Source organism: Bubalus bubalis, chromosome X, assembly GCF_019923935.1.
Source record: "Bubalus bubalis isolate 160015118507 breed Murrah chromosome X, NDDB_SH_1, whole genome shotgun sequence".
In the NCBI taxonomy this organism is placed as follows: Eukaryota; Metazoa; Chordata; class Mammalia; order Artiodactyla; family Bovidae; genus Bubalus; species Bubalus bubalis.
Window position 1 is genome coordinate 17,901,690 of NC_059181.1, and position 27,617 is coordinate 17,929,306.

General features: G+C 42.0%; 1 protein-coding gene and 1 long non-coding RNA gene across 3 annotated transcripts in view; one reads left to right on the top strand and one right to left on the bottom strand.

Moving 5' to 3' along the window:
• Positions 1-230: 230 nt before the first annotated feature.
• Positions 231-27,617, top strand: part of LOC123465365 — a 34,375-nt gene continuing 6,988 nt past the window's right edge. The window contains exons 1-4 of one of the 2 annotated variants that reach the window (XR_006640589.1): positions 231-930; positions 1,155-1,282; positions 8,963-9,054; positions 26,808-27,011. This is a non-coding gene — a long non-coding RNA (uncharacterized LOC123465365). Of the gene's footprint in view, positions 931-1,154; positions 1,283-8,962; positions 9,146-26,807; positions 27,012-27,617 lie in introns of those variants that run through there. The other variant, XR_006640590.1, reaches the window with a different exon arrangement.
• On the bottom strand, positions 19,900-25,424 carry LOC112582128 (ARL14 effector protein-like). The gene is made up of 2 exons (XM_044936572.2): positions 25,355-25,424; positions 19,900-20,401 (listed from the first exon to the last, which is right to left on the bottom strand). Exon 2 carries the CDS (start codon positions 20,389-20,391, stop codon positions 19,900-19,902), a length of 492 nt encoding a protein of 163 aa, XP_044792507.2. The 5' UTR covers positions 20,392-20,401; positions 25,355-25,424.

Below are 27,617 nucleotides of genomic sequence, written 5' to 3' on the forward strand. Positions count from 1 at the left end.
CTCTGTCATCCCCTTCTTCTCCTGCCTTCAGTCTTTGCCAGCATCAAGGTCTTTTCCAACGAGTCAGTTCTTTGCATCAGGTGAGCAAAGTATTGGAGTTTCAGCTTCAGCATCAGTCCTTCCAATAAATATTCAGGACTCATTTCCTTTAGGATGGACTGGTTGGATCTCCTTGCTGTCCAAGGAACTCTCCAGAGTCTTCTCCAACACCACTGTTCAAAAGCATCGATTCTTTAACGCTCAGCTTTCTTTATAGTCCAACTCTCACATCCGTACATGACTACTGGAAATAATGGGATTAACTGGTTCTTATTTGGAAGACCTAATGGGTTCACCCGTAATGGCACTCAGCATGACATGGGGGGGGGTGGGCAGACCTGTGCTATGACAGCTGGGACTAAGCCAGTGAGATGTTTCTCTTAGAGCCAGGGCCCGCTCCTCCCAGGGGGTGACTCTGGGTTTGTGACCAGCAGGGGTGGCCTGTCTGTATTGTATTTGTGGTATCTGGTGGAAGTGTCCCCGCTACAAACCTGACCCCAGCAATATCACAGAAGAGGGGCTGGCCAAGATTGTCTGGGTCATGCAGGGTGTGTTGGAGAGGAGTGCATGGTCAGGCCCCCCCAAGATGCCTGTTGTCTTGCTGTCTGTCTCTGCCCTGCCGGAGCAGTCCCTGCTGCACCTGCACCCCACTCACACGACTCACCTTCCTAGTACTTTCCCCAGACCCCAGCTGGTGATTATTCTTATCAAAAGGGTTATGAGGAGAGGGCCCCCCTACTGGTTTCCCTGGTAACTAATGAGCCCACCTGATGTCAATTTTGGCTTTAATGGGCACCCTCCCCCTCTCCTGAGGAGTGAGGCCTGCCACCATGCCCTGCCTCCAATCAGCCCACACGGTGGGGTGTTCCCCCAGGGCCTTGCTTCAGACAGGTAGGCTCCCCCATCCATTAAACCATGATGTCTCCATCTGCACTCTGGGCTCTTTCTTTGATCTTGAAGCTGGGTACTTTTAGGGTATAGGCCTGCGAGGTGCAGCCCAACACCGCCCAAAAGCTCTCCCATTCCATCCCCACGCCTAGCTTGTAAAACATCCTTTGGTTCATACTTCCCCTCTTTGTGAAATCAGTATGTTTAGGCGCTTCCTTTTTTTTCAGAAGAGCTGCAACAAGTCCCTGTGAGGGTTCAGAAGGCAGCTCCTCAGCAGCCACACCCCTTCGAACATGTACATTGTTCCATGTACAGTTCTCATTGTTGCTTCTTGACCTGGTTCCTCAGGAGACAGGTAAGGTGGTTTGGTATTCCCATGTCTTCAAGAATTTTCCAGTCTGTTGTGATCCACACAGTTAAAGGCTTTAGCATAGTCAATGAAGCAGGTGTTTTTCTAGAATTCCCTTGCTTTCTCTGTGATCCAACGGATGTTGGCAATTTGATCTCTGGATCTTCTGCCTTTTCTGAATCCAGCTTGCACATCTGGAATTCTCAGTTCAAATACTGCTGAAGCCTAGCTTGAAGGATCTTGAGCATAACCTTACTAGCATGTGAAATAAGCACAATTATACAGGAGTTTGAACATTCTTTGGCATTGCCCTTCTTTGCAATTGGAATGAAAACTGACCTTTTCCGGTCCTGTGGCCACTGCTGAGCTTTCCAAATTTGCTGACATATTGAGTGCAGCACTTTAACAGCATCACCTTTTAGGATTTTCACTAGCTCAGCTGGAATTCCATCACCTCCACTAGCTTTATTCATAGTGATGCTTCTTTCCTAAGGCATATGTGATTTCACACTCCAAGATATCTGGCTCTTAGGTGAGTGACCACACCATTGTGGTTATCTGGCCAGTTAAGACCCTTTTTGTACAATTCTTCTGTGTATTCTTGCCAGCTCTTGTTAATCTCTTCTGCTTCTGTTAGTTCCTTACCGTTTTTTTTTTCCTTTATAGTGCCCATTCTTGCGTGAAATGTTCCCTTGATATCTCCAGTTTTCTTAAAGAGATGTCTAGTCTTTAAATTCTCTTGTTTTCCTCTACTACTTTGCATTGTTCATTTAAGAAGACCTTCTTATCTATTCTTGTTCTTCTCTGGAACTGTATCACCATGTGATACACTTAAATTAAGCATGGTCTTTGACCTCTTCATAGGCACAGGGCACCATGGGACCTCTAAGGAGGAGTGTCCATCTCAACCAGCAAGCATGGGCAGGGAAGGAGGAAGACTTTCTGAAAGAAGGGACATGAGCCTCAGCTGTATCCTAAAGGGAGAGGAGGCCAAGAGGTGGAGGAATGGTATTCCAGGTCCAGGAAACAGGAGGAGCAAGGCCTGAAGGCTCCAGTATGCAAGAATTTAAGAAGCGCTATATTTCAGTCAGAGCATCAACAGACATAGAGAAGGTTAGAGGAGAAGTTGGAGAAGGAAATGGCAACCCACTCCGGTATTCTTGCCTAGAGAATCCCACGGACAGAGGAGCCTGGTAGGCTGCTGTCCATAGGGTCGCACAGAGTTGGACATGACTAACACGACTTAGAATGCATGCATGCATTGGAGAAGGACCTGGCAACCCATTCCAGTATTCTTGCCTGGAGAATCCCAGGGACAGAGGAACCTGGTGGGCTGCCGTCTATGGGGCCTCACAGAGTTGGACACGACTGCAGTGACTTAGCAGCAGAAGCAGAGGAAACATTTGAGACTCGGAGTCTGTGTCACCGAGGGTGTCATATGCTCTCTTCTCAAGCTTGGGCTTTATCCTTAAGGCAACTGGAAGCCATGGAAAGACTTTCAGACAATGTGACAGGAGCAGATATATCACATGGACCATCAGTTAATGCAGATGGGAGAGGTGGCTTTGCCAGTAGTCCAGGTAGAGGGGGTGATGAGCTCCGGAAATGGGGGCCATTGGAGGACAGATAGAAATGGAGAAACAGTCACGTGATAAAATCTACGGGCCTCCAGGGCTAAATGGAGTGGGGCCTGAGAGATGGTGATGTGGAGGCTGGTTCTCTAAGGGATTGTGTGCTTGGTGGCATCTCCATCTGGGACACGGGAGGATTTAAGTGGAGCAGCCCCAAAGGGAAGGAGATGTGCTCAAGCTGAGTCTTAGTAGTGAGAGGCTGGAGATGATGTCCCCCTTGATGAAATAAATTTCCATATTCTTTTAAAGAAAACAGCCAGTGTAGATCACACTTCAGAAACATTTCTTTCTTTGTTTTTTAAATAAAAGTGTTAAAATGAAAGATTTGGGCACCCAAGGGATCTAGCTTCAATTTTTCAGAAATTATGGAATGTAAGTTTCCTCATTGCCTAAGAAGTCAGGTGAGGTATTGTTGTGCTGTAAATATGCCTGCACATGGATTGAATTCCATTAGATGGGCAGCATGTCCATCGATTGTTTCTAAGACTCTTTGGTACTTTCTGAGTCTTTTATGCATCTGAATCTCTATAAAACTGTTTTGGAGACGCTTTGGCCTTAGCTCAGCTTTTCAATGACTTGCTTGAGGGCAGAGGTGAATGCAGTCATCTTCTTATAGAACACAAGTGGATTTCCTAGAAAAAGAGCAGCAGGGAACACCATGAACAGAATTGCCGCACGCTCTTGGGACAATCTATTCACCACCCAGGTCACTTGAGCAAAGAAACCCAAATCCACATCCAGAAAGTGAAGAGAGAGGGAATATCAGAATTCTCAGAGCCTCTTAGTGCTTTTGCTACTTGAGTCCACCTCAATCTTCACCACAAACCACTGGGTAATGAAAATGGAATTTACACACGTCTTTTCACAATACTGTGGGATGTAGAAATTCTAAATGAATTTGTTAGCATCCTTATCGGTGGTTTTTTACATTTGGTGACCTTCAGTGAGATGTTTGAAAAGTCTGTCAACCTCTTGGACTTACTCCCAGCATGAACCCCCAAATCGACCCAGCAGGACGTGTACCACATGTGGAGCACATGCAGACTCCCTGCTTGTGGTTTTCTTTTGTTCGGTTACCTGAAGTGTAACTAGAATTCAAAGAGTAAGGTCCCGTGTAACTGTCACTCGGGTGTACTGAGGACTTAGTAAGTGCTAGCCACTGTTGTAAGTCCTTTGCAAACTCATTTACACTCCCGCACAATCCCATTTCACAGATGAGAGTGTGGCGGCATACAGAGGGTCAGTGAGTTGTCCAGAGCCACAGCCGAGAGGTGGAAGAACTGAGATTCAAATGCAGAACTCTGGAGCCTGCATTTTTTTAATGACTCTTTTTATATTTATTTGGCGGCACCAGGACTTAGTTGTGGCCCTTGAAATCTTGGATCTTAGTTTCCTCAGGTGAGATCTAGTTCCCCCACTGGGGATTGGCCCCCTGCACTGAGAGTGTGGAGTCTAAGCCCCTGGACCACCAGGGAAGTCCGGCCCCCATTTGTTTTGGACACATGCCCTAGGCGTTGGGCTGCTCACCCAGAGTGAAGTCTACATCAGGCCAAATACAGACAGACCCTGAGAATGGGGCTTTTAAGGGAGCTGTCAGCTCAAATAGTAACCCTTGAGAATATGGCATTTGTAGAACTCCAGACCTCTTCTGCCCATCCTGTGGTGGTTTGTTTGCTGGTTTTCACAGCTGCTGTAGGTGCAAGGCTGTTGGTTTTCAAGGTTATCAAAAAACAGGGAAGAAGGGGATGGACAAGTTAAAATACCACAAATCTTGCTGATCTTAAGGAGATTGAGCCACTTTTCTTGAAAAAAAACATTTTTCATGATTGTTCTAAAACTTTGGTTAATTTCCAGCGTTCAGAAAAACTTGACATTTTTTTTTTAATCAGTGTACTTGTTGGTCCTCCGCATTTTTTTAGGCATTCTCTTCACCCTTTCAGAAGTGCTTCCCTCTTATTCAGTTTTTTAGTTAATATTTTTTACAGTTCTTTGCCTAAATTTCTTGTCTCATTCTTAAACTACATGAAAAGAGTAATCATAGTTATTTTAAAGCTTGTATCTTATAACTTGAGCTGTAGTGACTATGATCTGTTAATTACCATTAATATACCATTACTAGATGCAGAAGCCAAGAATTTCTTTACTTTTATTAAAATATAGTGTTGTCAAAATGTTGAGTTGCATCATTCCTAGTAATCTGAATGGTGTACTAGAAAGTTCACCTCCTCAAATGTCTTTTCCTTATGTGATGGATGACAGTTTAAGGTTAAATAATCTCCAGAATGCTTACCTGATTCAACGTCTTATTCTCTGCATCAGTTCTGTTCAGTTGCTCAGTCGTGTCTGACTCTTTGCGACCCCATGGACTGCAACACAGTAGGCCTCCTTGCCCATCACCAACTCCCAGAGTATACTCAAACTCATCCATCGAGTTGGTGATGCCATCCAACCATCTCATCCTCTGTTGTCCCCTTCTCCTCCCACCTTCAATCTTTCCCAGGATCAGGGTCTTTTCCAATGAGTCGGTTCTTTGCATCAGGTGGCCAAAATATTGGAGTTTCAGCTTCAGCATCAGTCCTTCCAATGAATATTCAGGACTGATTTCCTTTAGGATTGATTGGTTGGATCTCCTTGCTGTCCAAGGAACATCCCAGAGTCTTCTCCAACACCACGGTTCAAAAGCATCAATTCTTTGGCACTCAGCTTTCTTTACAGTCCAACTCTCACATCCATACATGACCACTGGAAAAACCATAGCTCTGACTAGATGGACCTTTGTTGGCTAAGTAATGTCTCTGCTTTTTAATATACTATGCAGGTTCGTCACAGCTTTTAAGTTTAATCAGGTCCCACTTGTTTACTTTCTTTTGCCCACTTTTGAATTAATGTCTTTATTAACCCTTTTAATTTTAACCATATGTAATTACATTTCAGGTTGTCTTTTATAAGCAGCACATAATCATTTTGTTTTTAGCCAAATCTGAGCAAGACTTTATTACAGAGTGTAAAGCATTTACAATTAGCATAAGAATTGATGCATTTGTTCCTATTTCTGGAATCTATGTCATACTGTCTTTTTGGCTCATTTGCTATATTTTCTACATTTTCTTCTCACTTGCATTGTTTTCTTTTCTTTGGTGATAATTTGAAAGGTGGTTCTTAATTCTAGTAGTGATTGCCTTTAAGTTCATTAGATGTAACCCTTAAACTATGCTTCTTCAGTTGTCAAAATGAAGAGCAAATGAGTAATTTTTTTATATCACCCATTTAAGAATTAATAGGCTTTATTTTTGGTTGTCATGTTTTGCTTTTACATCCCAAAATTCTCATATTTACTAATGTAGTCTAGGGTCATAAACCTTCTCCATCCATGGGATTCTCCAGGCAAGAATACTGGAGTGGGTTGCCATTTCCTTCTCCAGGAGATCTTCCCAAACCAGGGATCAAACCCAGGTCTGTGCATTGCAAGCAGACTCCTTACCCTCTGAGCCACCAGGGAAGTCAATTTATTATATAAATGTTCTTTTTTAAGATTTGGCTTTGGATTTTGCATTCAATTTAGTAATCATATTTCCAACAATTATTTTCATTAAACTAAATATTTAATTGACTTTCTACTTTGCTGCCAACTTTTTATGATGTGGTACAATGTCTTCCACTATAGCTTGCAAGTAAGAATTACCTGGAGATTTTTTTTATACGTTCACATTCCCTGACTCTACCTCCCATGTAGATATTCTAATTGTATGCATCTAGCACAGCCTTTGCATGACCCTTCTCTGGCTTCAGCCTTATTGTACTCTGACAATTGTAGCCTGAATTGCTGCAGGGGAAGTTGTGAGAGAAAGGGTAGGGGAGGAGGGAAAGGGAGGACTTTAAGAAAGGGTTTCCTGGGAGGAGGAAGAATTCCTACTTTGCCAATAAGTCCAGAAGATGCTGAAAGCTTCTCTTTACGGTCACCCCCACCACCTTATCTCCAATCCCCAGTTAAGAACTGAAGATTGAGAAAAAGGTTTGAGAACTGATTTTGAAACAGGAGGGTAGGGGGCAGGGCACAACCTTTAAAAGAATGACAGAGCCCAAGAACATGACATAAACTGATTAAAAACCAACTAGGTGCAAGATGGTGGATAAGTTGACTTCCAGTCGGCTTTGAGCCTCAGTATAAGCTTGTTGTAACACATCAGCATGGTCAATTACATACCCACAGGCACCATGAGAGTTCCAAGGCCCACCAGAAAGACAAAAAGTGAGCAGTGGCCCAATTCCTAGAAATCCCCACCCTTCCCCAAAATAGCTGGAATATTCCTCATACTCATTCAGTTTAGTTCAGTTCAGTGACTCTTTGTGACCCCATGGCCTGCAGCACACCAGCCTTCCCTGTCCATCACATTAGACTATGAAACTCAGTTCAGTTCAGTCACTCAGACGTGTCCAACTCGTTGTGACCCCATGGACTGCAGACCGCCAGGCCTTCCTGTCCATGACCAACTCCTGGAGCTTACTCAAACTCGTGTCCATCGAGTTTGGTGATGCCATCCAACCATCTCATCCTATGTTGTCCCCTCTCCTCCCACCTTCAGTTTTTCCCAGCATCAGGGTCTTTTCCAGTGAGTCGGTTCTTTGCATCTAGTGGCCAAAGTATTGGAGCTTCAGCATCAGTCCTTCCAATGAATATTCAGGACTTATTTCCTTTAGGACGGACTGGTTGGCTCTTCTTGCTGTCCAAGGGACTCTCACAGTCTTCTCCAACACCACAGTTCAAAAGCATCAGTTCTTTGGCACTCAGCCTTCTTCACAGTCCAACTCTCACATCCATACATGACCACAGGAACTAGCCATAAAAGAGTAGGAAATCCTGCCATTTGTGACAACCTTGACAGCACTACGCTAAGTGAAATAAGTCAGACAAAGACAAATACTGTGTCATCTTACATTAGAATCTAACAAAAGAGCGGACTGCAGAGAAACAGAGAGCAGAATGGTGGTTGCCAGGAGCTTTTAGGAGAGGGGTGGCAGGAGGAGAAATAGGGAGACATACAGCGTGCTGACTATAGTTAACAAAACTGTATTATATACTAGAAAGTTGCTAGAAGAGTAAAGCTTAAATGTTTCTCACCACAAACAAACATACACACACAAGCTGACTATGTGAGGGGATAGGTGTGTTAACTAACCTTACTGTGGTAATCATTTTACAATATCTACATGTACAAAATCACATTGTTCACCTTAAACCGGGGTCCCCAATCCCCAGCATCTAATGCCTGAAGGTATGAGGTGGAACTGATGTAATAATAATAGAAATAAAGTGCACAATAAATGTATGTGTTTGAATCATCCTGAAACCATCTCCCCACCCCGACTCTGGTCCATGGAAAATTTTTTTTTCCATGAAACCAGGCCCTGGTGCCAAAAAGGTTGGGGACTGCTGCCCTAAACACATACAAGGCTACAGGTCAATTATAGCTCAATGAAACTGAGGTGGGGGAGGGAAAGATGCAAAAAGTGCAATAAAACAAGCTTTAGATTATTAAAGAGATTTTTCAGAAAAGCAAAAATTCTGAGTAGAAACAAATCATTCTCATTCTGTGAAATCCTTTGTTCTAGCCCTGTTTTATTAATCAGGATTCTTGGCGCACAAACTGCCACTGGCAACCTGGAGCAAAAGTTAATTTGTTGCAAGGTTTTTTGAGACTAAAATGTTTGGAAAAGTCTGTTTAGCACCAGAGTGCTGTGATAAATGACCTTTCACTAGTCTTCATATTCTTATATCACTCAGGATTCAAACACTTGGGAGAGGGCATTCCATGGTCTAGCCTAGGTCACCTGCCCACATCAGGGTGAGGGAGCAGGCCCATGAACTTCCACCAGAGGCAATACCACATTTCTCCAAGACAGGGCATCGTGGGACAAAGGTGAGCCCTCACAGTAGTTAGGGTGCGATTAGCAAGAGGGATTAAATCCTATTGACCCGAAATGTGAGGTCACCATTCTGTCTCTTCAGTTGGTAACTTTGCTTTTTTTTTTTTTTTTTTTAAATTTTTGGCCACAGTCTGCAGTATTTAAGACCTGAGTTACCCAAACAGGAATTGAACCAAAGCCTCCCTGCATTGGAAGGCAGAGTCTTAACCACTGGACCACCGGGTAAGTCCTGATAACTTTGCTTCTGAAGTATCTTCTCCATCATTCCTCTCTTACTCATTTATCTCCCTGAAATGAAGCCTCTCTCCTTCCATTCCCAAATTTCTCACTCAAATCACCAATGGAGCTAGCTATCAGAAACCCGTTCCCATGGATGGTTCCCAGGCCTTATCTTTCTAGATAATCTGAGTTCCCCTAAAAGTAGAACCTGAGGCAAGAATTCGAGTGTAAGTGGTTTGTTTGTAAGGAGATCCCAGGAAATACAGGTAAAGGAGTGAAGAAGTGAGAAGGCAAGGGAAGAAAGTCAACACAGAGTGTGTTATTAAACAAGTCAGTGTGGTGTGCAACCAGAACTGAATCCTGTTCCAGGGAACTCTGGGAAGTGGTGTAGAATCTGAATCTCAGAGTTACATTGCTCAAGGGGCAAGGTAGCTGAAATAGTTGTACACCAGCTTCTGGCAACCATCAGCTGATGGCTATTTGAGGGAAGTGGTATGTCTTAATTCCCTGGCACTTCCAGCCCTCCATGTCGATGGACAGAGCAGTTTCTAGAAACCAGAGAAAGACCAGAATCAAAGAGATGCTGGTTCTGGCAGTTGGAAACCTGGCTGCATACACTGGTAAGAGCTGAGGAAATGCAGGCTTGGCACCGACAGCATTTATTAGACATTTCTGTTTGTTATTTCACATTGCTCATGACCCCTCTTGAAACCCCTCCTTCACTTGGATACTGGAATACACCATCCCACTCCTCTTCTGCCCTCTTCTCTTGCCACTTACTCCCTTTCTTCTTCATTGGTTACTTGGCCTTTTTTCCTATGCTTAGATGCTGGTAACAAGCCAACTGTTGTCTTCTCATCCCACACAATTTCCTCACCGTCCTCAACATATCCTTTCCATGAAACCCATCTATAGACTGACTGGTCTAGATGAATATTTCTAGCCCTGCTCTCCTTGTGGAGTCCACATCCAGCAGCTTAAAAATATCTCCACTCAGATCTCCCATGAGCACCTTAACCCCAATGGGTCCAAAACTCACCTCTCCAAATCTGATCGCCTCTCTAAATCTCTCTCTCCCCTGAGTGCCCTCACTCAAAATAGCCAGCACCATCTATCCAGTTTCCCAACCCACAGACCTGGGACCATCTTTCCCTCGCTCTTCCCTCTCCTCACCCCTGATGCCTAATTGATCACAAAGTCTTAGCCATCCTAACTTCTAATCTTCTCTTTTCTGTGCTCTCTACCTTTAAGCACCACAGTCTAGGTATAGAAGGGACTTCCAGCTCTCTCCCCAGCATTCTGTTGGCTCATTTGGTCTCATTGCAGCCCCTGAATCTTTGTTGACTTCATTCCTGCCTCTTTGGTTTGGAAAGACCTAAGCTTCCCTGGCTCACCTCAAAGTGTTTGCTGTAGCCTTTGAGTTGAACTTATCCTGCAGATCTTCCCAGTCTTGATAGGATTCTGAATTCGTTGGGATAAAGTTTGGTTTGGGTGGACTCCGGGAGTTGGTGATGGACAGGGAGGCCTGGTGTGGTGTGGTTCATGGGGTTGCAAAGAGTTGGACACGACTGAGTGACTGAACTGAACTGAACTGAACTTTGGTTGTAAGTTATCAAAATCCAGAATAATTGGGCCTTAAATAAGCTGGAAGTGTATTCATTTCTTATATTTAAAAAAAAAAAGTCTCCAAAGGAAATCAGTCCAGGGCTGGTGTGATTCCCACCCCTGCTCCCCCAACAACAGTGTTTCAGTTTCTGCTTCTGAGGGAACCCAAATGAAAACAAAAGGATAAAAACTCACTTGAAGTTTGACTGAGATATGCAGGTGACACCAACCTTACGGCAGAAAGTGAAGAAAGACTAAAGAGCCTCTTGTTGAAAGTGAAAGAGGAGAGTGAAAAAGCTGGCTTAAAACTCAACATTCAGAAAACTAAGATGATGGCATCCAGTCCCATCACTTCATGGCAAATAGATGGGGAAACAATGGAAACTGTTGAGAGACTTTATTTTGAGGGGCTCCAGAATCACTGCAGATGGTGACTGCCGCCATGAAATTAAAAGATGCTTGCTCCTTGGAAGAAAAGCTATGACCAACCTGCACAGCAACCTGAAAAGCAGAGACATTACTTTGCCAACAAATGTCTGTCTAGTCAAAGCTATGGTTTTTCCAGTAGTCATGTATGGATGTGAGAATTGGAACATAAAGAAAGCTGAGCGCCAAAGAATTGATGCTTTTGAACTGTGGTTTTGGATAAGACTCTTGAGAGTCCCTTGGACTGCAAGGAGATCCAAGCAGTCCATCCTAAGGAAATCAGTCCTGAATATTCATTGGAAGGACTGATGCTGAAGCTGAAGCTCCAATACTTTGGCCACCTGATGCAAAGAACTAATTCATTGGAAAAGACCCTGATGCTGGGAAAGATTGAAGGTGGGAGGAGAAGGGGACAACAGAGGGTGAGATGGTTGGATGGCATCACGGACTCAATGGACATGAGTTTGAGTAGCTCCAGGAGTTGGTGATGGACAGGAAAGCCTGGTGTGCTGCAGTCCATGGTGTCACAAAGAGTCGGACACAACTGAATGACTGAACTGAACTGAAGAATTCCCCTGAGCACAGGCCTTTAACGTCTTGGTAAAATTTCAGCTGTACATAAAACTGTGGGGGGTAGAAGACCTGGGAAGTTTTTGGTGAGCTACTTCTCCATGTGGAACTATTACATGACACCGCTATGAAGTAGCCTAGAAGGAGCTCTGTTCTGAGATGAATCAGAGAATGTGACTTCTTCCTTCTGGGGTTCCCTGGGACACCCCTGCCCACAATTCTTCCCAATACCACCACCACCCGGCTCTAACTTCTCAGCATCTTTCCTCCCTACTTCCCCTCAGGCCAACTTCATTCCAGAGCCCAGCTCACTGGTTTTCCCAGGGTCTTATCCCACCCAATCTTGGCCATAGTCCAAAACTCACCCATTATCCAGGGGAGGTGTCACTCAGCTGTCAGGATCAGGAGAGTTGATAGCTGAAGCACTTGAGGTGTTAAGAGTTGATAATAGCTTGCTGAGTCAACTCCTCCCAAGGAATATTTCCTTTTTAACAGGAACAGTCTTGAGTCAGTGTTTTTTCACCCCTTGGCTCAAAGACAGTGATTATCAGGTTGAGGCTGCTTATGGCCCCAGGCTACCAGGGTAGAAAACTTTATTCAAGGCCACACAACTAAGTGGTGTCAGATTTTGGAGATTCTGGTATCTCAAACTTAGTATCTTAAAAAAGGAATTTATGCTTTAGCTAAGAATGATGAATAACACAAATAAATTAAATTCACAGGTAGGACAAAAATGTGGGCCAATGGTTTTAGAGGTTGCACTGAACTATGCATTATCAGCTACTTACATATGATAATACTGAAAAAACATGCCTCTATTGCCATCATTTTAAAAGATTTTATAATAATCACTTAACTCAGTAAACATTTATTCAGTACGTACCATGGAGCTTTTCCTCTGTTATTTACTTCAATTTTATATTTAATTTTTTTGTTGAAGTGCAGTTGATTTACAATGTTGTGCCAATCTCTGCTTTACAACAAAGTGACTCAGTTATATACATATAGACATTCTTTTCTATATTCTTTTCCATTATGGTTTAACACAGGGTAAATATTGAATATAGTTCCCTGTGCTATACAGTAGGACTTTGTTGTTTCTTTTTTATTTAATAGAACTCGCAGTAGGCCATAAGATGACCTCAAAACATAGGTAATCAATTAATTTGTTAGATTAGCCTCTGGATAAACTAGCATTAAATGAAATGAATATGTTTTCAAGGCAGAGTCTACTGTCTGTGCCACCAGGGAAGCCCATACACACACACACACACACACACACACACACACACACACATATATGAACACATGTTCCTGAGTCTTAACCACTGGACCACCAGAGAATTCTATAGTTGCTACTTTCTTTTTTTTAGTTCTATTTTTTCCACTTTTTTAAAAATTACACTTTATTTTGTATTGGAGTATAGCCACTTAACAATGTTGTGATAGTTTCAGGTGGACAGCAAAGGGTAGTTGCTATTTTCAATGAGTAATGGAAAAGACAAAAACAGGAACATATGGTAAAAGAAAAAAGAGACATTGTTTCTAGGAAATTCTTTGTGTTTGTGCGAGTCATCTAAGGTTGCTTATCTCAGTCATTTCAAGCAGATTTTTAATGAGCTATTGACCAACACTCCTAAAAAGCCCCTCAAAAAGCATGTCCTGCTCTCAATGACTCATCATTAAACAAACATTCACTGAGCAGCTACCGTGTACCAGGTTGTGTGTTAGATGCTGGGGATACAGAGATGTGGAGTCAAAGGCTGCTTTGAAGCATGGTGTAAGTGGGAGAAGGTCAACAGGCAAGAGTTCCAAGGTCTGTCAAGAGGATTCTTGGAAGACCTCTCAGAAGGGCTGGGACAGTGCCAGTTTGCAGCTGGGGTGTTTGAAAGTACCCAATAGATAACTCTCGCCAACCTGAAATGTGAATAACTTACAAAGATAAAACAAAGGAAGTTGGCAAGTAGAAAGAAAAATGTTAACTTCATCCTTGATAGAGCTGATACTGGAGAACGCAGTGGCTCATGTGGTAAAGAATCTGCCTGCAATGCAGGAGACCTGGGTTGGATCCCTGGCTTGGGAAGATCCCTGGGAGAAAGAAATGGCAACCCACTCCAATACTCTTGCCTGGAGAATTTCATGGATAGACGAGGACAGGCTGCAGTCCATGGAATTGCAAAGAGTCGGGACACAACTGTGCGACTTTCATTTGTTTTCAGTTTCATATGCCAACAAGGGAGCTTCCCAATCAGAATTAAACTGATCCACCCACCCAGCATCCAGGGACAGAGCCTGCCCCTGGAGCACTGGAAGACAAGGACTGGGGCAGCTTGTACTCAGAACGTTAGGGTTTAGACAATCCATGTCCACAATTGTCTGTATGGTATAAACAGTGTGGTGTAAACATGTAAACATCTATGAATGAACTTTACTCCTTAAAGCTAATCATTAATTAATCCTTAGATTAATCCTTAGAGGTGGTTAGAGAGCATTTGAACTCACATTCCAGAGAAGTTTAAGCACTACTAATGTCATTATCTAAATCTATAGCCAGAGGATGTTAATAAATATGTTAGAGATACTTTTTCATTGTCGAAAAGACTGGTATTTGATATGTATATACATGTATGGCATGCCAGAAAGATTATACTGGCCTAACGGTCCTCACAGAAGTAAGGGAGCTCTCTTGGGTCTCTTCTCTAAGAGATTCATTCCTCAGGGCTTTACCCTAATGACCTAATCACCTCCCAAAGGTCCCACCTCCTACTACCTTCACCTTGGGAGTTAGATTTCAATACACAAATTTTCAGGGGACATAGTAGGGACAATGGCACCCCACTCCAGTACTCTTGCCTGGAAAATCCCATGGATGGAGGAGCCTGGTAGGCTGCAGTCCATGGGGTCGCCAACTCAGCGAGTTCACTTTCACTTTTCACTTTCATGCATTGGAGAAGAAAATGGCAACCCACTCCAGTGTTCTTGCCTAGAGAATCCCGGGGACGGGGGAGCCTGGTGGGCTGCTGTCTTTGAGGTCGCACAGAGTCAGACATGACTGAAGTGACTTAGCAGCAGTAGGGACAGAGGTTTGTAGTGTCATCTCTAGTTTCAACAGGTGAGCACAATTCACAGAGAAGTATTCAGTCTATAAATATTTGTTGGGCCATTAATATATCAATAGCAAATGTACAGTAGTAACCCTAGGTGGTAGATGGTATTTCCAAAAATAACCACCACAGTTTTCCAAGGGTAAAATTTTTTTCTGTATGCTATGTATATAGTGCCCAGAAACCAGGAGCCCCTTAAATATGTTTCTTATGTTCAGTAGATGATTAACCTCTGCATACACATTGCATTTGAGAAGGGAATGGCAACCCACTCCAAGACTCTTGTCTGGAGAATCCCATAAACACAATGCCTGGCATGTGGTAGTTTCTCAATAAATACCTGCTGAATAAATAAAGGCATAAATCTAGAAGAAGCATAAAACCCTTCTGTGCTAGCTAGCCATTGCTGCATAGCAAATTACCCCAGATGTTAGCATCTTAAAACAATGATCATTTCTTATCTCACAGTTTCTGTGAGGGAAAAGTCAGGAAGCAGCATGGCTGGGTGGTTCTGGCTCAAGGTCTCTCACAAGGCTGCAATCGAGGTGTCAGCTAGGGCTACAGTCATTCAAAGCTTGATGAGGCAAGAAGACCCCCTTCCAAAAATACTCATGAGGTTGTTGGCCAGAGTTGCCAATTCTTTCTCATGTTGGCTTCCTCATAGGGCTGCTCACATAGGGCAGCCGGCCTGCTCTAGAGCAGATGATCATGATGATGCAAAAGAAAGGCCACATTGCCCTTTATGACCAAGTCTCCAGTCACCATCACTTGGGCCTTATTCTGTTCATTAGAACCAAGTCACTCAGTTCAGCCACCACTTCAGGGAAAAGCATTACAAAATATCAGAGGATCACTGGGGACCATCCTGGAGGGTTACCTACCACACCTTGGGAATTGTTAACTGACTGCAAATAGCAGCCTCCAAATGCTCAGACAAATGTGTTCTTTGCTGTGAAAGTGGTTATAAATTGTTTATCAACCTTTCTCTTGTAGTTTTGCGAACACGGTAACACTATTACCTCTTTGCTTTTCAAATGCAAAGGGCACTTCAGCAGGTAAATGGACAGTGATAACAACTACTTTTGCAATGCAAAGATTCCAGGTAGGTTCAGACGAATTGCTCTGAGAAAGTTTTGGTTCCCATCTTTTTTTAAACTAAAAAAAAATGTTTTTTTGGCTGCACAGCATGTAGAACCTTAGTTCTACAACCAGGGATTGAACCCACATCCCCAGTGCTGGAAGCACAGAGTCTTAACCACTGGACTGCCAGGGAAGTCCCTGGGTTCCTATCTTTGAAGCACAAGATTGTTCTTTGACTAGAATGCAAGTTCAGTTTGTACTTCTGAAGCCCATCTTCACCAATTCAGCAAAGCTAGATAGACCAGTTTGAGCATTAAAAAGAAAAGCTACTAATTTTGATAGCCCATTTTATTTAAACTCTTGGTCTAAGATGACCTGTAAAAACAAGCAAAGTATGAGGTTGCTGCAAATGTAATTGCGGTTTCAGACCACGAATTTTAAATCATTGTAACTAACCTCAAACACATCTGTATGAATCAAAATAGGAACCATTATAATCAACAGATTTTTTCCAACAAGAAGTAAGCTTGTTTATTCCTGTAGCATAAACATCTGTGCTTCACAAACAGAAATATAGACCAATGGAACAAGACAGGAGGCAAGAATATACAATAGGGCAAAGACAACCTCTTCAATAAGCAGTGATGGGAAAACTGGACAGCTACATGTAAAAGAATGAAAGTAGAACACTTCTTAACACCATACACAAAGAGAAACTCAAAATGGATTAAATATCTAAATGTAAGACCAGGAAATATAAAACTCTTAGAGGAAAACACAGGCAGAACACTCGATATCATAAAGCAAGATCCTCTATGACCCACCTCCTAGAGGAATGGAAATAAAAACGAATGTAAACAAGTGGGACCTGATTAATTTAAAAGCTTTTGTACAGCAAACAAAACTATAAGAAGGGTGAAAAGACAACCCTCAGAATGGGAGAAAATAATAGCAAATCCAACAACTGACAAAGGATTAATTTCCAAAATATACAAGCAGCTCATTCATACAACTCAATAGCAGAAAAACAACCCAATTAAAAAGTGGGAAAAGGGGCTGGTGCACTGGGATGACCCAGAGGGATGGTATGTGGAGGGAGGAGGGAGGAGGGTTCAGGATGGGGAACACATGTATACCTGTGGCGGATTCATTTTGATATTTGGCAAAACTAATACAATTATGTAAAATTTAAAAATAAAATAAAATTAAAAAAGAAAAAAAAAAGATCGAAACAGACATTTCTCGAAAGGAGACACACAGATGGCTAAGAAAGACATGAATAGATGCTCAATATTGCTCATTATGAGAGAAATGCAAATCCAAACTACAATGAAGTATCACCTCACACCAGTCAGAATGGCCCTCATCAAAAAGTCTACACACAGGAGAGGGTGTGGATAAACACTTACGCTGTTGGTGGGAATGTAAATTGATACAGTCACTATGGAAGATGGTATGGAGATTCCTTAAAAAACTAGCAATAAAACCACCATATAACCCAGTAATCCCACTGCTAGGCATATACCCTGAGGAAACCACAATTGAAAAAGACACATGTACCCCAATGTTCACTGCAGCACTATTTAAAACAGCTAGGACATGGCAGCAAGCTAGATGTCCATCGACAGATGAATGGATAAAGAAGTCACGGTACATATACACAATGAAATATTACTCAGCCATAGAAAGGAACACATCTGAGTCAGTTCCAATGAGGTGGATGAACCGAGAGCCTATTATACAGAGTGAAGTCAGTCAGAAAGAGAAACATAAATATCATATACTAACGTATATGTATGGAATCTAGAAAGATGGTACCAAATAATTTGCAGGGCAGCAATGGAGAAACAGAGAGAGAACAGACTCATGGACACAGAGAGAAGGCAGGAGAGGGTGAGATGTATGGGAGAGTAACATGGAAACTTACTCTACCATATGTGAAATAGATAGCCAAAGGGAATTTGCTGTATATCTCCAGGATCTCAAACAGGGTCTCTGTACCAACCTAGAGGGGTGGGATGGGGAGGGAGATGAGAGGGAGGTTCAAGAGGGAGGGGACATACGTATACTTATGGCCGATTCATGTTGAGGTTTGACAGAAAACAACAAATTATGTAAAACAATTATCGTTCAATTAAAAAAAAATTTTAAAAATCAATGAATAATTAAAAAAAAATCTGTGCTTCAGGATTTGATTAAATTCTTGGAAAGCATTTTCTGCCTCCTGCTGGTTGTGGAAGCCTTTCCCCCACAAAAAGTTGTCAAGATGCTTGAAGAAGTGGTGGGCAGTTGCCAAGAGGTCAGGTGAATATGGCGGATGAGGCAAAACTTTTGCACCAACCTAATATCACTATCAGGAATTTCTGATGGAAAGTGATTGGTATTTGCCAAAGAACAAAATATGGATTTGCTTTAGGGAAGGGGGAAAAAAGTTGTATTTTTTTCTCTTGGGTCTAAAACATACACACTTTCTCACACACGCAAAAAAATCAAAGTAAGGAAAATTAATTTTTATTAATTAATTAATATTAATTAATTATTAATGAATAGTTAATTTTTATTAATGAATTTGCCACACAGATTTCGGGTGAGTTAGTCAGAGGCAAAAGTGGTCTCAGGTGAATATTTTCTAGTGAGTAAACATACATAGCCATTTGGTGGGATGGAGATAGGGGCCTTTGGTCTATTTTTAGCCCATTACGTCTGCAGCCTCAGCCAGTGCCTGCACAACTGTGTTCAGTGGAAAGTCTCTTTGTGCCGAATCCAAAGCTTCAGAAGAAGCAATTAAATGTTCATGAGAAGTAAACATGGAAAAGTGGGAAAAGCAATTTTCTCCTTACGGATCATTTGAATAAAACTTGATATCAAAGATGACTGAAGAGAAACTTTCCCGATGACGCTGTGGGTGTGAACATTTTCATAGAGATTTTTCCCTAAAAACAGTTTTGCGCAATAGCTGCCAAACCCGGCCCAGATGTTTCACAACAGTCTTCTGAGATGGTATCTTCACTGAGGTCAGCAGAAACTCTAGCTGAATTTCCTTAAATCCTGTACCTCCAAGACCAAATGCAACTTAGGCCTTAGGAATTTTGGTCAGTTCTGTGTGGCTGGTAACCTTAGCCACCAAAAAAATGCTTTAAAATCATTTCTATGTAACATTTAGATTAAAATTTGTCCTTTGAAGTCTGCTTCCAGTTGGCATTTTGGATATCAAAATGCCTTGGTCAGTTCTGTGTGCCTGGTAACCTTAGCCACCAAAAAAATGCTTTAAAATCATTTCTATGTAACATTTAGATTAAAATTTGTCCTTTGAAGTCTGCTTCCAGTTGGCATTTTGGATATCAATTAAATTGAATCTCTGCTTTTGTGCTCATATGTTGGGCCACATGGCCATAGGGCCTATTAAAGGTTTTTTTTTAAAAAAGAAACAAATTTCATTTTAATATTGTTAAAACAGTAACACTAAAAAATGAGACTATGAGTATGCAGTGCCAAGTCAATCCAAATAGCAGTTCTGATTTAGAATTGATAAAGTGTAAGATCCTAATGGTAACTAGCTATTATAAACATATGTTCTATGTCAAGACAAGCTCTCAGCTACAGAATTCTAAAAATCCTAAAACTCCATCTCCTAAGGTACCAGCAAAGAGGAAAGGGATTCTTAATCTGAGAGCAGAGTAGCAATGGAGTTGCTGGTTACCAGAGGAGGAATCTGAGTCATCACAGCAGGAAGGTTAGAGAAAGTGAAAGTGAAGTGGCTCAGTTGTGTCTGACTCTTTGCAACCCCATGGACTGTAGCCTATCAGGCTCCTCCGTCCATGGGACTTTCCAGGCAAGAGTGCTGGAGTGGATTGCCATTTCCTTCTCCAGCGGATCTTCGCAACCCAGGAATCGAACCCAGGTCTCCTGCATTGCAGGCAGACGCTTTACCGGCTTCAGAGAACACTAACTAGTCTAAACTATATTTTTAAAACTTTTTTCCCCCAGTCCTAAAATTCACCCAGGAGAAAGAGGCTGGTTTAACTGCCAAGCAGAGAAAATTGATCAGCCTGGAGGGCTGCACCTAGTCGGAGAGGTCGAATGGCATCTTGCTGATGACCTCCCCATTCTCATCGACTATGGTGTCGTAGGCCCAGCGGCGGTTGCAGCGGCAAGTGGGCCCACACTTGGTGGAGTTACACTTGGGGCACGGGTAGAAGCAACCCATGCAGTCTTTATCAAGGCAGTCACACAGGTCAGCCTCATTGAAGGTGAGCCTGCCCTTTTCGTCATACTTGTTGACTTCACGTTTTTCAGGAACAGACTCATTTTTCTTTGCCATTTGCCCTTTCTTGATCTGCTGCCTTACTTTAGGATTAAAGTTGGCTACCTGAGGCCCGGGATTTTGAAGTGACAACCGTTTTAACTGCCGATCCAACCGTTTCATTTGCTTCAGTTCCTTCTCACTTGGTTTCTCAGGAGAACTTTGACGTGCAGGTCTCTCTCGCACGGAACTGCTCTTTTCTGCTTGTTCACTCTTTTCTGCTTGTTCACTCTTTTCTGCTTGTTCACTCATTTCTGCTCACCTGGGGACACAAACAAAGTCAGCAACCATTTGTGGGAGCTCAGGCAACCATGAGGACACTGGAGCTGGTAAAAGTCATTTCAGAATGGGCCTATTAAGTTTTTACTTCAAACCTGGCTTAACTGGATAGGAGCAAGTTTATCAACACCAACAAATCTTTGGACCAAAGTGCTTTTATCAGATAGTATTTCCTCCTTTATTTAACCATCTCTTTTGTCTATCAAATGTTTAAATAACCATTCATGTTTGTCTAGACTAGTACTTCTCAAACAATGTGCATATGAATCGTTTCATGATTATGATTATGATTAACTAGATTATGATTCAGTTAGGACTGGGGTAGGGCCAGAGAGTCTACCTTTCTAATGTATGCCCAGATTGTACTGATATTGCTAATTCCAAACCTACTTTGAGTCTCGAGGGCCTAGAGTTAAACCAATGGTGATCAGGGGCAAAAATTGCTTGATCAGGGGCAAAAATTGCTTTGCTTTAATAGAAACCCAGTTATTTTTCTTAGGTCAGTGGCCCTAGGATAGAAAAACAACAGTTCTTTATTTAAAGAATCTCTTTCTCTCCACAATGCCCCGCCACCGCCCCCACACAAGGCAAACTCTTGACTTTTCCTCCAGCTAAATTGGTTTGAACAAAGAAAATACTGTTTGAACCACTTCAGATCAATATACATATTCCTTGTTTCTAATGACTGTAGTAAGTAATGGAAATTGGACGGTCATTTTTAGCAATTGCCTTTTCTCTTTAAAACATCAGCACATTAGCTGTGGTTTATTTATTTCCTTTGAAGTGACCTCCAGTTCCCAGGAAACACTCTACAAACTACTTTAAGGTAATTCACCATATTGAATTAGTGATTGGTTTTTAAAAGGCTTTCTAAAGTCAGTACATTCTCAAGGACTTTCAGTGTCATTTCGCGTCTCTCCATGTCTCACTGTCTCCCTGTGTATGTCTCTTCCCTCACCACTGCCCCCATCCCTCTGATTCTCTCCTAACTGGCCCATGTCCTACAGACTCCACAAAGCTTCCCAAACTACTGATAATTGAAAGTAGAGAGGCAGAGGATGCCCATTTCTTTAAGGATGTTTTGCCTAGCTTCAAGAAGCAAACTGGCCAAAAGGAAGAGAGACAGAGGATGGGGCATCAGCTGTGAGAGGATCACCATACTAGAGAAAAATTCCCTTTGCTTCTCACTGGAGAGTTTCAGACAATTCCAGAGGACTGGCCACACTCTGTTTGATCCATACTACTAATTTCACACAACAGGTTCCCTTTTAGGTCTTCCTCATCACTTGAACGATGTAGTGTCTACAGAGAGGGAAAAGGAAATGATTCCCCTGAATGTCTCTCCTGAATTGGATTTATTTGCCAGGATCTTGTTGAGTAAATACCCAGGACAGAAATAATACGGTTTCATAATTTCTATCTAAGTTACTCCAATGTCTTGGCAGGTCTAGAACACTTAGTTGTTTTGTTACTCTTATTCTTTGAGTTGTAATTTCATAGTTGACTACTTACCTTACTTTTTTGGGGGGGAAAAGGGTAGCAGCTACCTTTCTGATGCATTGCCCTAGGCAGAGGAGCCTCAGGCATCACACTGCCAGGGATCAGACACTAGCACTGTCTTCACCACTAACTATCTGACTTTAACTTAAGATGACTTCAGTTGCTTAACCTCAGTTTCCTCATCTGAAAATGGGGGTACTAATAGTACCTTCTCTTTGGGTATGCCCTAGATTAGGTGCAGTGAGAACTTCAAAGATGATATAAGACCAGGTTTCTGCCCGCAAAGTTTGGCAGTCTCCACTGGAGAGATCAAGTATCTGCAGCTCACTGCAAGGACAGGGAAAGGTACTCCAGTTCAGATTCAGAGAACCCTATGGGGGGTGGGGTTCGTAATAGTCAAATATCAATAGAGGCATCCCTATTTAGAACTAAGCTTTAAATCTTTTTTCTGCACACGCCCCCCAGTTTAGTGAGGTGCTCAGTCACTCAGTTGTGTCCAGCTCTTTGCAACTCCATGGACTATACCCTCCAGGCAAGAATATTGGAGTGGGTTGACATTCCCTTTTCCAGAACTAAGCTTTACATCTTAAATAATTCCGGTTCATCCCCATAATGGTAAAAAAAAAAAATGTGTGTGTGTGTGCATGTGCAAATCTGCCACCATAATTCAGTCTAAAGCCACTATTTTTTTTCATTCATTCAGCAAATATTGATCTGGAGTCTATCATATATGCTAGGAATTGTGCCCTATTTATTGCAGTCACAACTGCACACACAAGTCCAGAGTACTTCAAGCAGTGGCCTTTACAAAAATGAATGCTACTGCTGCTAAGTCGCTTCAGTCGTGTCTGACTCTGTGCCACCCTATAGAGGCAGCCCGGCAGGCCTCGCCATCCCTGGGATTCTCCAGGATAAAACACTGGAGTGGGTTGCCATTTCCTTCTCTAATGCATGAAAGTGAAAAGTGAAAGTGAAGTCGCTCATTCGTGTCCGACCCTTCGCGACCCCATGGACTGCAGCCTACCAGGCTCCTCTGTCCATGGGATTCTCCAGGCAAGAGTACTGGACTGGGGTGCTATTGCCTTCTGCGTACATGATACTAACAGGATATAAATCAAGTACAGTCCAAAACCAAGTTACTAAAGGACACAAAAGAAAATGTGAAAAAACAAGGGAAAGAGCTTGATGGCCTGGTGAAAAGAACATTTTGTGATCATTTTAAGCACTTTACTCATCCATATCACATGACAAATTCCATCTTTATGTGTGTAATGATTTTTATTACTTTACCAAACGAAAGGATGATCTGAGACATTTTCTACCAAGATACTTGTATGATTCACCGTCTATCCTGCTTTTTCATTCCTGTGCCCCCAAATTATCCTCAGTATGAATAGGTTGAAACCACTTATGCCTTTGGGCATACATACCTGGTCTTCTTACATGGAATGGTAGCCCTGATTTCAATACGACTCTCTCTCATACTTCAATAAACCCTTTCCTTACATATTCTCTCGTAACAAAGACCTGTTCTAACTAAGTTGTTTACAATGTAACCACTGCCATCATTTACTTTACCTTTGCAATTATTTCTATCATCATGATATAATATGTGACAACGTGTTTGTGTATATGGAGGAAGCAAAGCTTCTATCACATGTGCAACTAGAAATAAGTGATTTACAAATATCATGCATCTGAAATACAAAGAATAGAGATGAACTTCATGTATTTGAGATCCTCCTTCAGAGGCCTATCTCCTCTTCCACTCAGTTAATCAAATGCAGATAACTTCATGGACCCAATGATACCCAGAGCAATACAGAGGTGAGGGCAAAGAAGTAAGGACATCAGAGCAGCTGAGAGTTTCTGGGAAGTCTTGAGTATGCAAATTCAGATTTCACCTTGGCCTGAAAATATGCCAAGCACATTAGTAGAAGTCTGAAGATGTGACATGCCTGAGGATTGTGGGGAGAGATATGGTGTATATATGCATAAGATCACACATGTCAGATACATTAAAACAATAAACAAAAATGAATAAATTGGGGTAAAAATCTTTCACTCTTCAATTAAGGAAAATATCTGTGTAGGCCAATTTTAAGGCACAGTATTTGTTTTGGAAACAGGCATCAAGACTCTGGTGGAGAAACTCAAAGTTTAGTTATGAATAGCTGTGAACCAAACACAAAACTGATTCTCAGTAAAAGAAAATAGAATCAAGTTACAATGAGACCTTTTACTGAAGGAGCACTGTAATAGCCCAATGTGCTGGATACTGCAAGTAAAATCACCAGGCAGCTGAACAGATGTGGCCATTTTATGTTCAGCTATGGCACACTCAAGACTTCCCTGGTGGCTCAGACGGTAAAGCGTCTGCCTACAATGCAGGAGACCTGGGTTCAATCCCTGGGTCGGGAAGATCTCCTGGAGAAGGGAATGGCAACCCACTCCAGTATTCTTGCCTGGAGAATCCCATGGACGGAGGAGCCTGGTGGGCTTCAGTCCACGGGGTCGCAAAGAGTCAGATATGACTGAGCAACTTCACTTTATATAGCACACTCAACCTTTGACATGAGATATGTTTGTGAACCAGAATTGTTAGCTTAAAGCCCAGGGCCTCTTAAACCCTTGACCTCTCTCAAAAATGTTGGGAGGATATGTTGAGGCAAACAGTTTAGGGAAATTCAAAATAGAAATAAATGCTCAGTGAATGCATTTGAACCCTTGACATTCCAATCCTGTTGGTCAGGAAAGAGCTTGGTATTTTCACAGGGAAATATTTTTTCGGTTGAAAATCTTTGAAGGTAATATTGTTTTCTTCTTGTTACTGAACTATTTACTTGTCATAAAATAAAAAAACTCTGAGCCCAACCACATAAAAGTCTTAAATGCATGAGCTTTATCCTTATCTTTCTTACCATAGTTCTGTTAGTCCTTAAATTTCATGGTGCTGAAAATATCCTTTTTGTGTTTCTTTTCTGGATTGTTCTCCCTCTGAGCAATGGTTACCAGAATCTTTTAGAATGACATGTATTTGCTAATTGGATTAAAGGCGAGATAATGGAAGACTTTTTTCCCCCAACTATCTGGGTGATAGTCTTGATCTGGAAAACAGATGTTTCAACATCTTTTTACATCTCTGTGTTCATGATTACAGTAAGGTTTCAGAATATTCCAAATGATTACAATTCACTTTCCACATAGTTGGAAGCAGGAATCCGTTAAGATGAACCCCTTTACACTTACATGTAATAATAGGAGGTGAAAGAAGGTAGAAGAGGGAGGGAGGAGTCCATTAGACTTGTTCTTGGTTGATGTTTTTTATACTTCTCTCAGCTCTCAAAACTGTCTTTTTGTTTAATTCACTTACTGAAGCAGTTGATGCTTTTTATTATCCCACGCACACAGATTAAATATATTAAAATATACTTACTAAGTGGAAGATGAAAGATAATCCTTATTTAGGTGGTTACACCACTTTCACCGAAGACAGTCCTTTTACCTAAAACACCATCAAAAGGCAGTTTATCATCTATTCATTAGGGGGAAAATGTGTTAAATGTAACACACGAATAAAATCTCCTGTCCTTCCCAATAATTGTGTCTCTTAACTTGCATCTTTCATCTAAAAATGTTTATACAAGTTTTGTAGGCCATTGGTATTTGAGAAAATGATAGGAAAATGGTTATTACTGAAATAGTTTTAATGAAAAATAGTTTCAAATGTTCAAATTATGTTAAAAAAAAAAAAGCAAGGGGGGCAAAAGAAATCTTATTACAGTAGTACCCTAGCTGAAAGTTTCAACAAATTTAGTCTTTTAAAAAAACCTTCAGTAATAGTAATAATGAAAGAGATCCTTTTCGTTTAACAGCGAGAATGACTAACTTGGCATTAGAAAAACTTTACATTTTCCATAACTGATACTTGGAATCAAAGATGTATGAGAACTTTGTCTATATTTGAGGTTATACAAAAGCCTTGATGTATACAGAAGTGGAAATTCTTAGGTCCTGCACCCAGAAATTCCAATTCATTAAGTCTGGGGGTTGCCTGTGACTCTGCATTTTTAACAAAGAGTCATGATGATTCTGATGTTGGAGGTCCAGGGACCACACCCAGAGAAGGGTGGTTGTGTAACCCTTCTGAGATTGTAACAGAGCCCAGCTCTGCCTGCCATCCTCTGATCGTTGCTAAATATCCTTCAACAAAGATCTTTAGGGAGATGACTTTCATACAGGTTGATATCTTGAGATACTTTATGAGTGATCCTCAGTTATGACAGTTAAGCACCTTTGATTAATTCACTATACTCCTCCTGAAATTAGTGAATTATGAGGGTGTATCTGGTAACTGTCTACAACCACACTACATACTTGGCCAGAACCCTCTGGTTAAATAGAGGTGGGGCTGCCTATTCACCTAGATTTGAAATACAAATGAAATATTAGAATTCAAATGAAGGACTCTTAGTCTACCACCATTATATACTGGGGTCTTCCCTGGTGGCTCAGAGGTTAAAGCGTCTGCCTGCAATGTGGGAGACCCGGGTTCAATCCCTGGGCCGGGAAGATCCCCTGGAGAAGGAAATCGAAACCCACTCCAGTACTCTTGCCTGGAGAATCCCATGGACGGAGGAGCCTGGTAGGCTCCCTGGAGTCGGACGCGACTGACCAATTCACTTTATTATATACTGGAGAAGAGATGATGTCATTTGGAGCAAATCATAAGAGACAGCGCCCATACATTAAAAAGTTGTTGAAAGGGTAAAGAGAAGGGGTTGAATTTAGACAAAGATCTGGTTATTTTGACACCTGGTATATAGTATAGTCTGTTTTGCTGAATTTCACCAGCTCTTGCTTCTGTTTGTCTTCCTAAATAAAATTAGACGTGTTCCTGCAAGCAGAATGTAAGAAGGCTTCTGGTGAATTCTAGACTGTCTCTGAGTAGTGTGTCCCTCATCACAAATACCTGGAGTGGGGGAGGATCCAGAAAGCTGCCATGCCCACAGAACTGCTTTTCTGTGCCTGCAACGAGTGCTGGACCAGTTCTACAAAGGAGGCCAGACAAGTGCTTACAAATGAGGCACAAGGTCGAGTTCCTAAGGGATCCAACTCTTTCTTTCTTCCCTCCTTACCCACCCTTCGTTTCTCCTCTGTTGACACCATGCAGAAGGGAAGTGTGGAAGAATGTATTATTTGTTCGAAATTTCTCCTTCTATTCTCTGTATTGTGCCATAGTTTCACTAGGTAGATTATACTTCTCCAGCCCATTGACCTTGAAATTCGCCATATGACTTGCTCGGGCTAAGGGAAAATGGGCACAAGTGATCATTAATGAGTTCTGCGCTGAGATATTAAAGGGCATTGCAAATTTCTGCCAAGTTCTTCTTGTATTTCTGTCATCTGCCATGAGAAGTGCATACCCCAGGAAGCTGCTGACTGCAAAATGAGACACATATGAACAGGCCTCAGTCTGATTCACAACCTTAAGCAGAGCTGCCATAAGTGACCCACAGACACACAAGTAAGAACGTCAATGGTATCTTAGTCAACCACTAAGATTTAGGGGTGGGGTGTTTGCTATGGAGCAGCATTATAGCATTAGCTGAATAACACACTAGGGTAACTGCCATTTACTTGGGACTCACTCCTTGCCAAGCACCACTAACATTAGCTCCTTTAATCTATAAAATTTC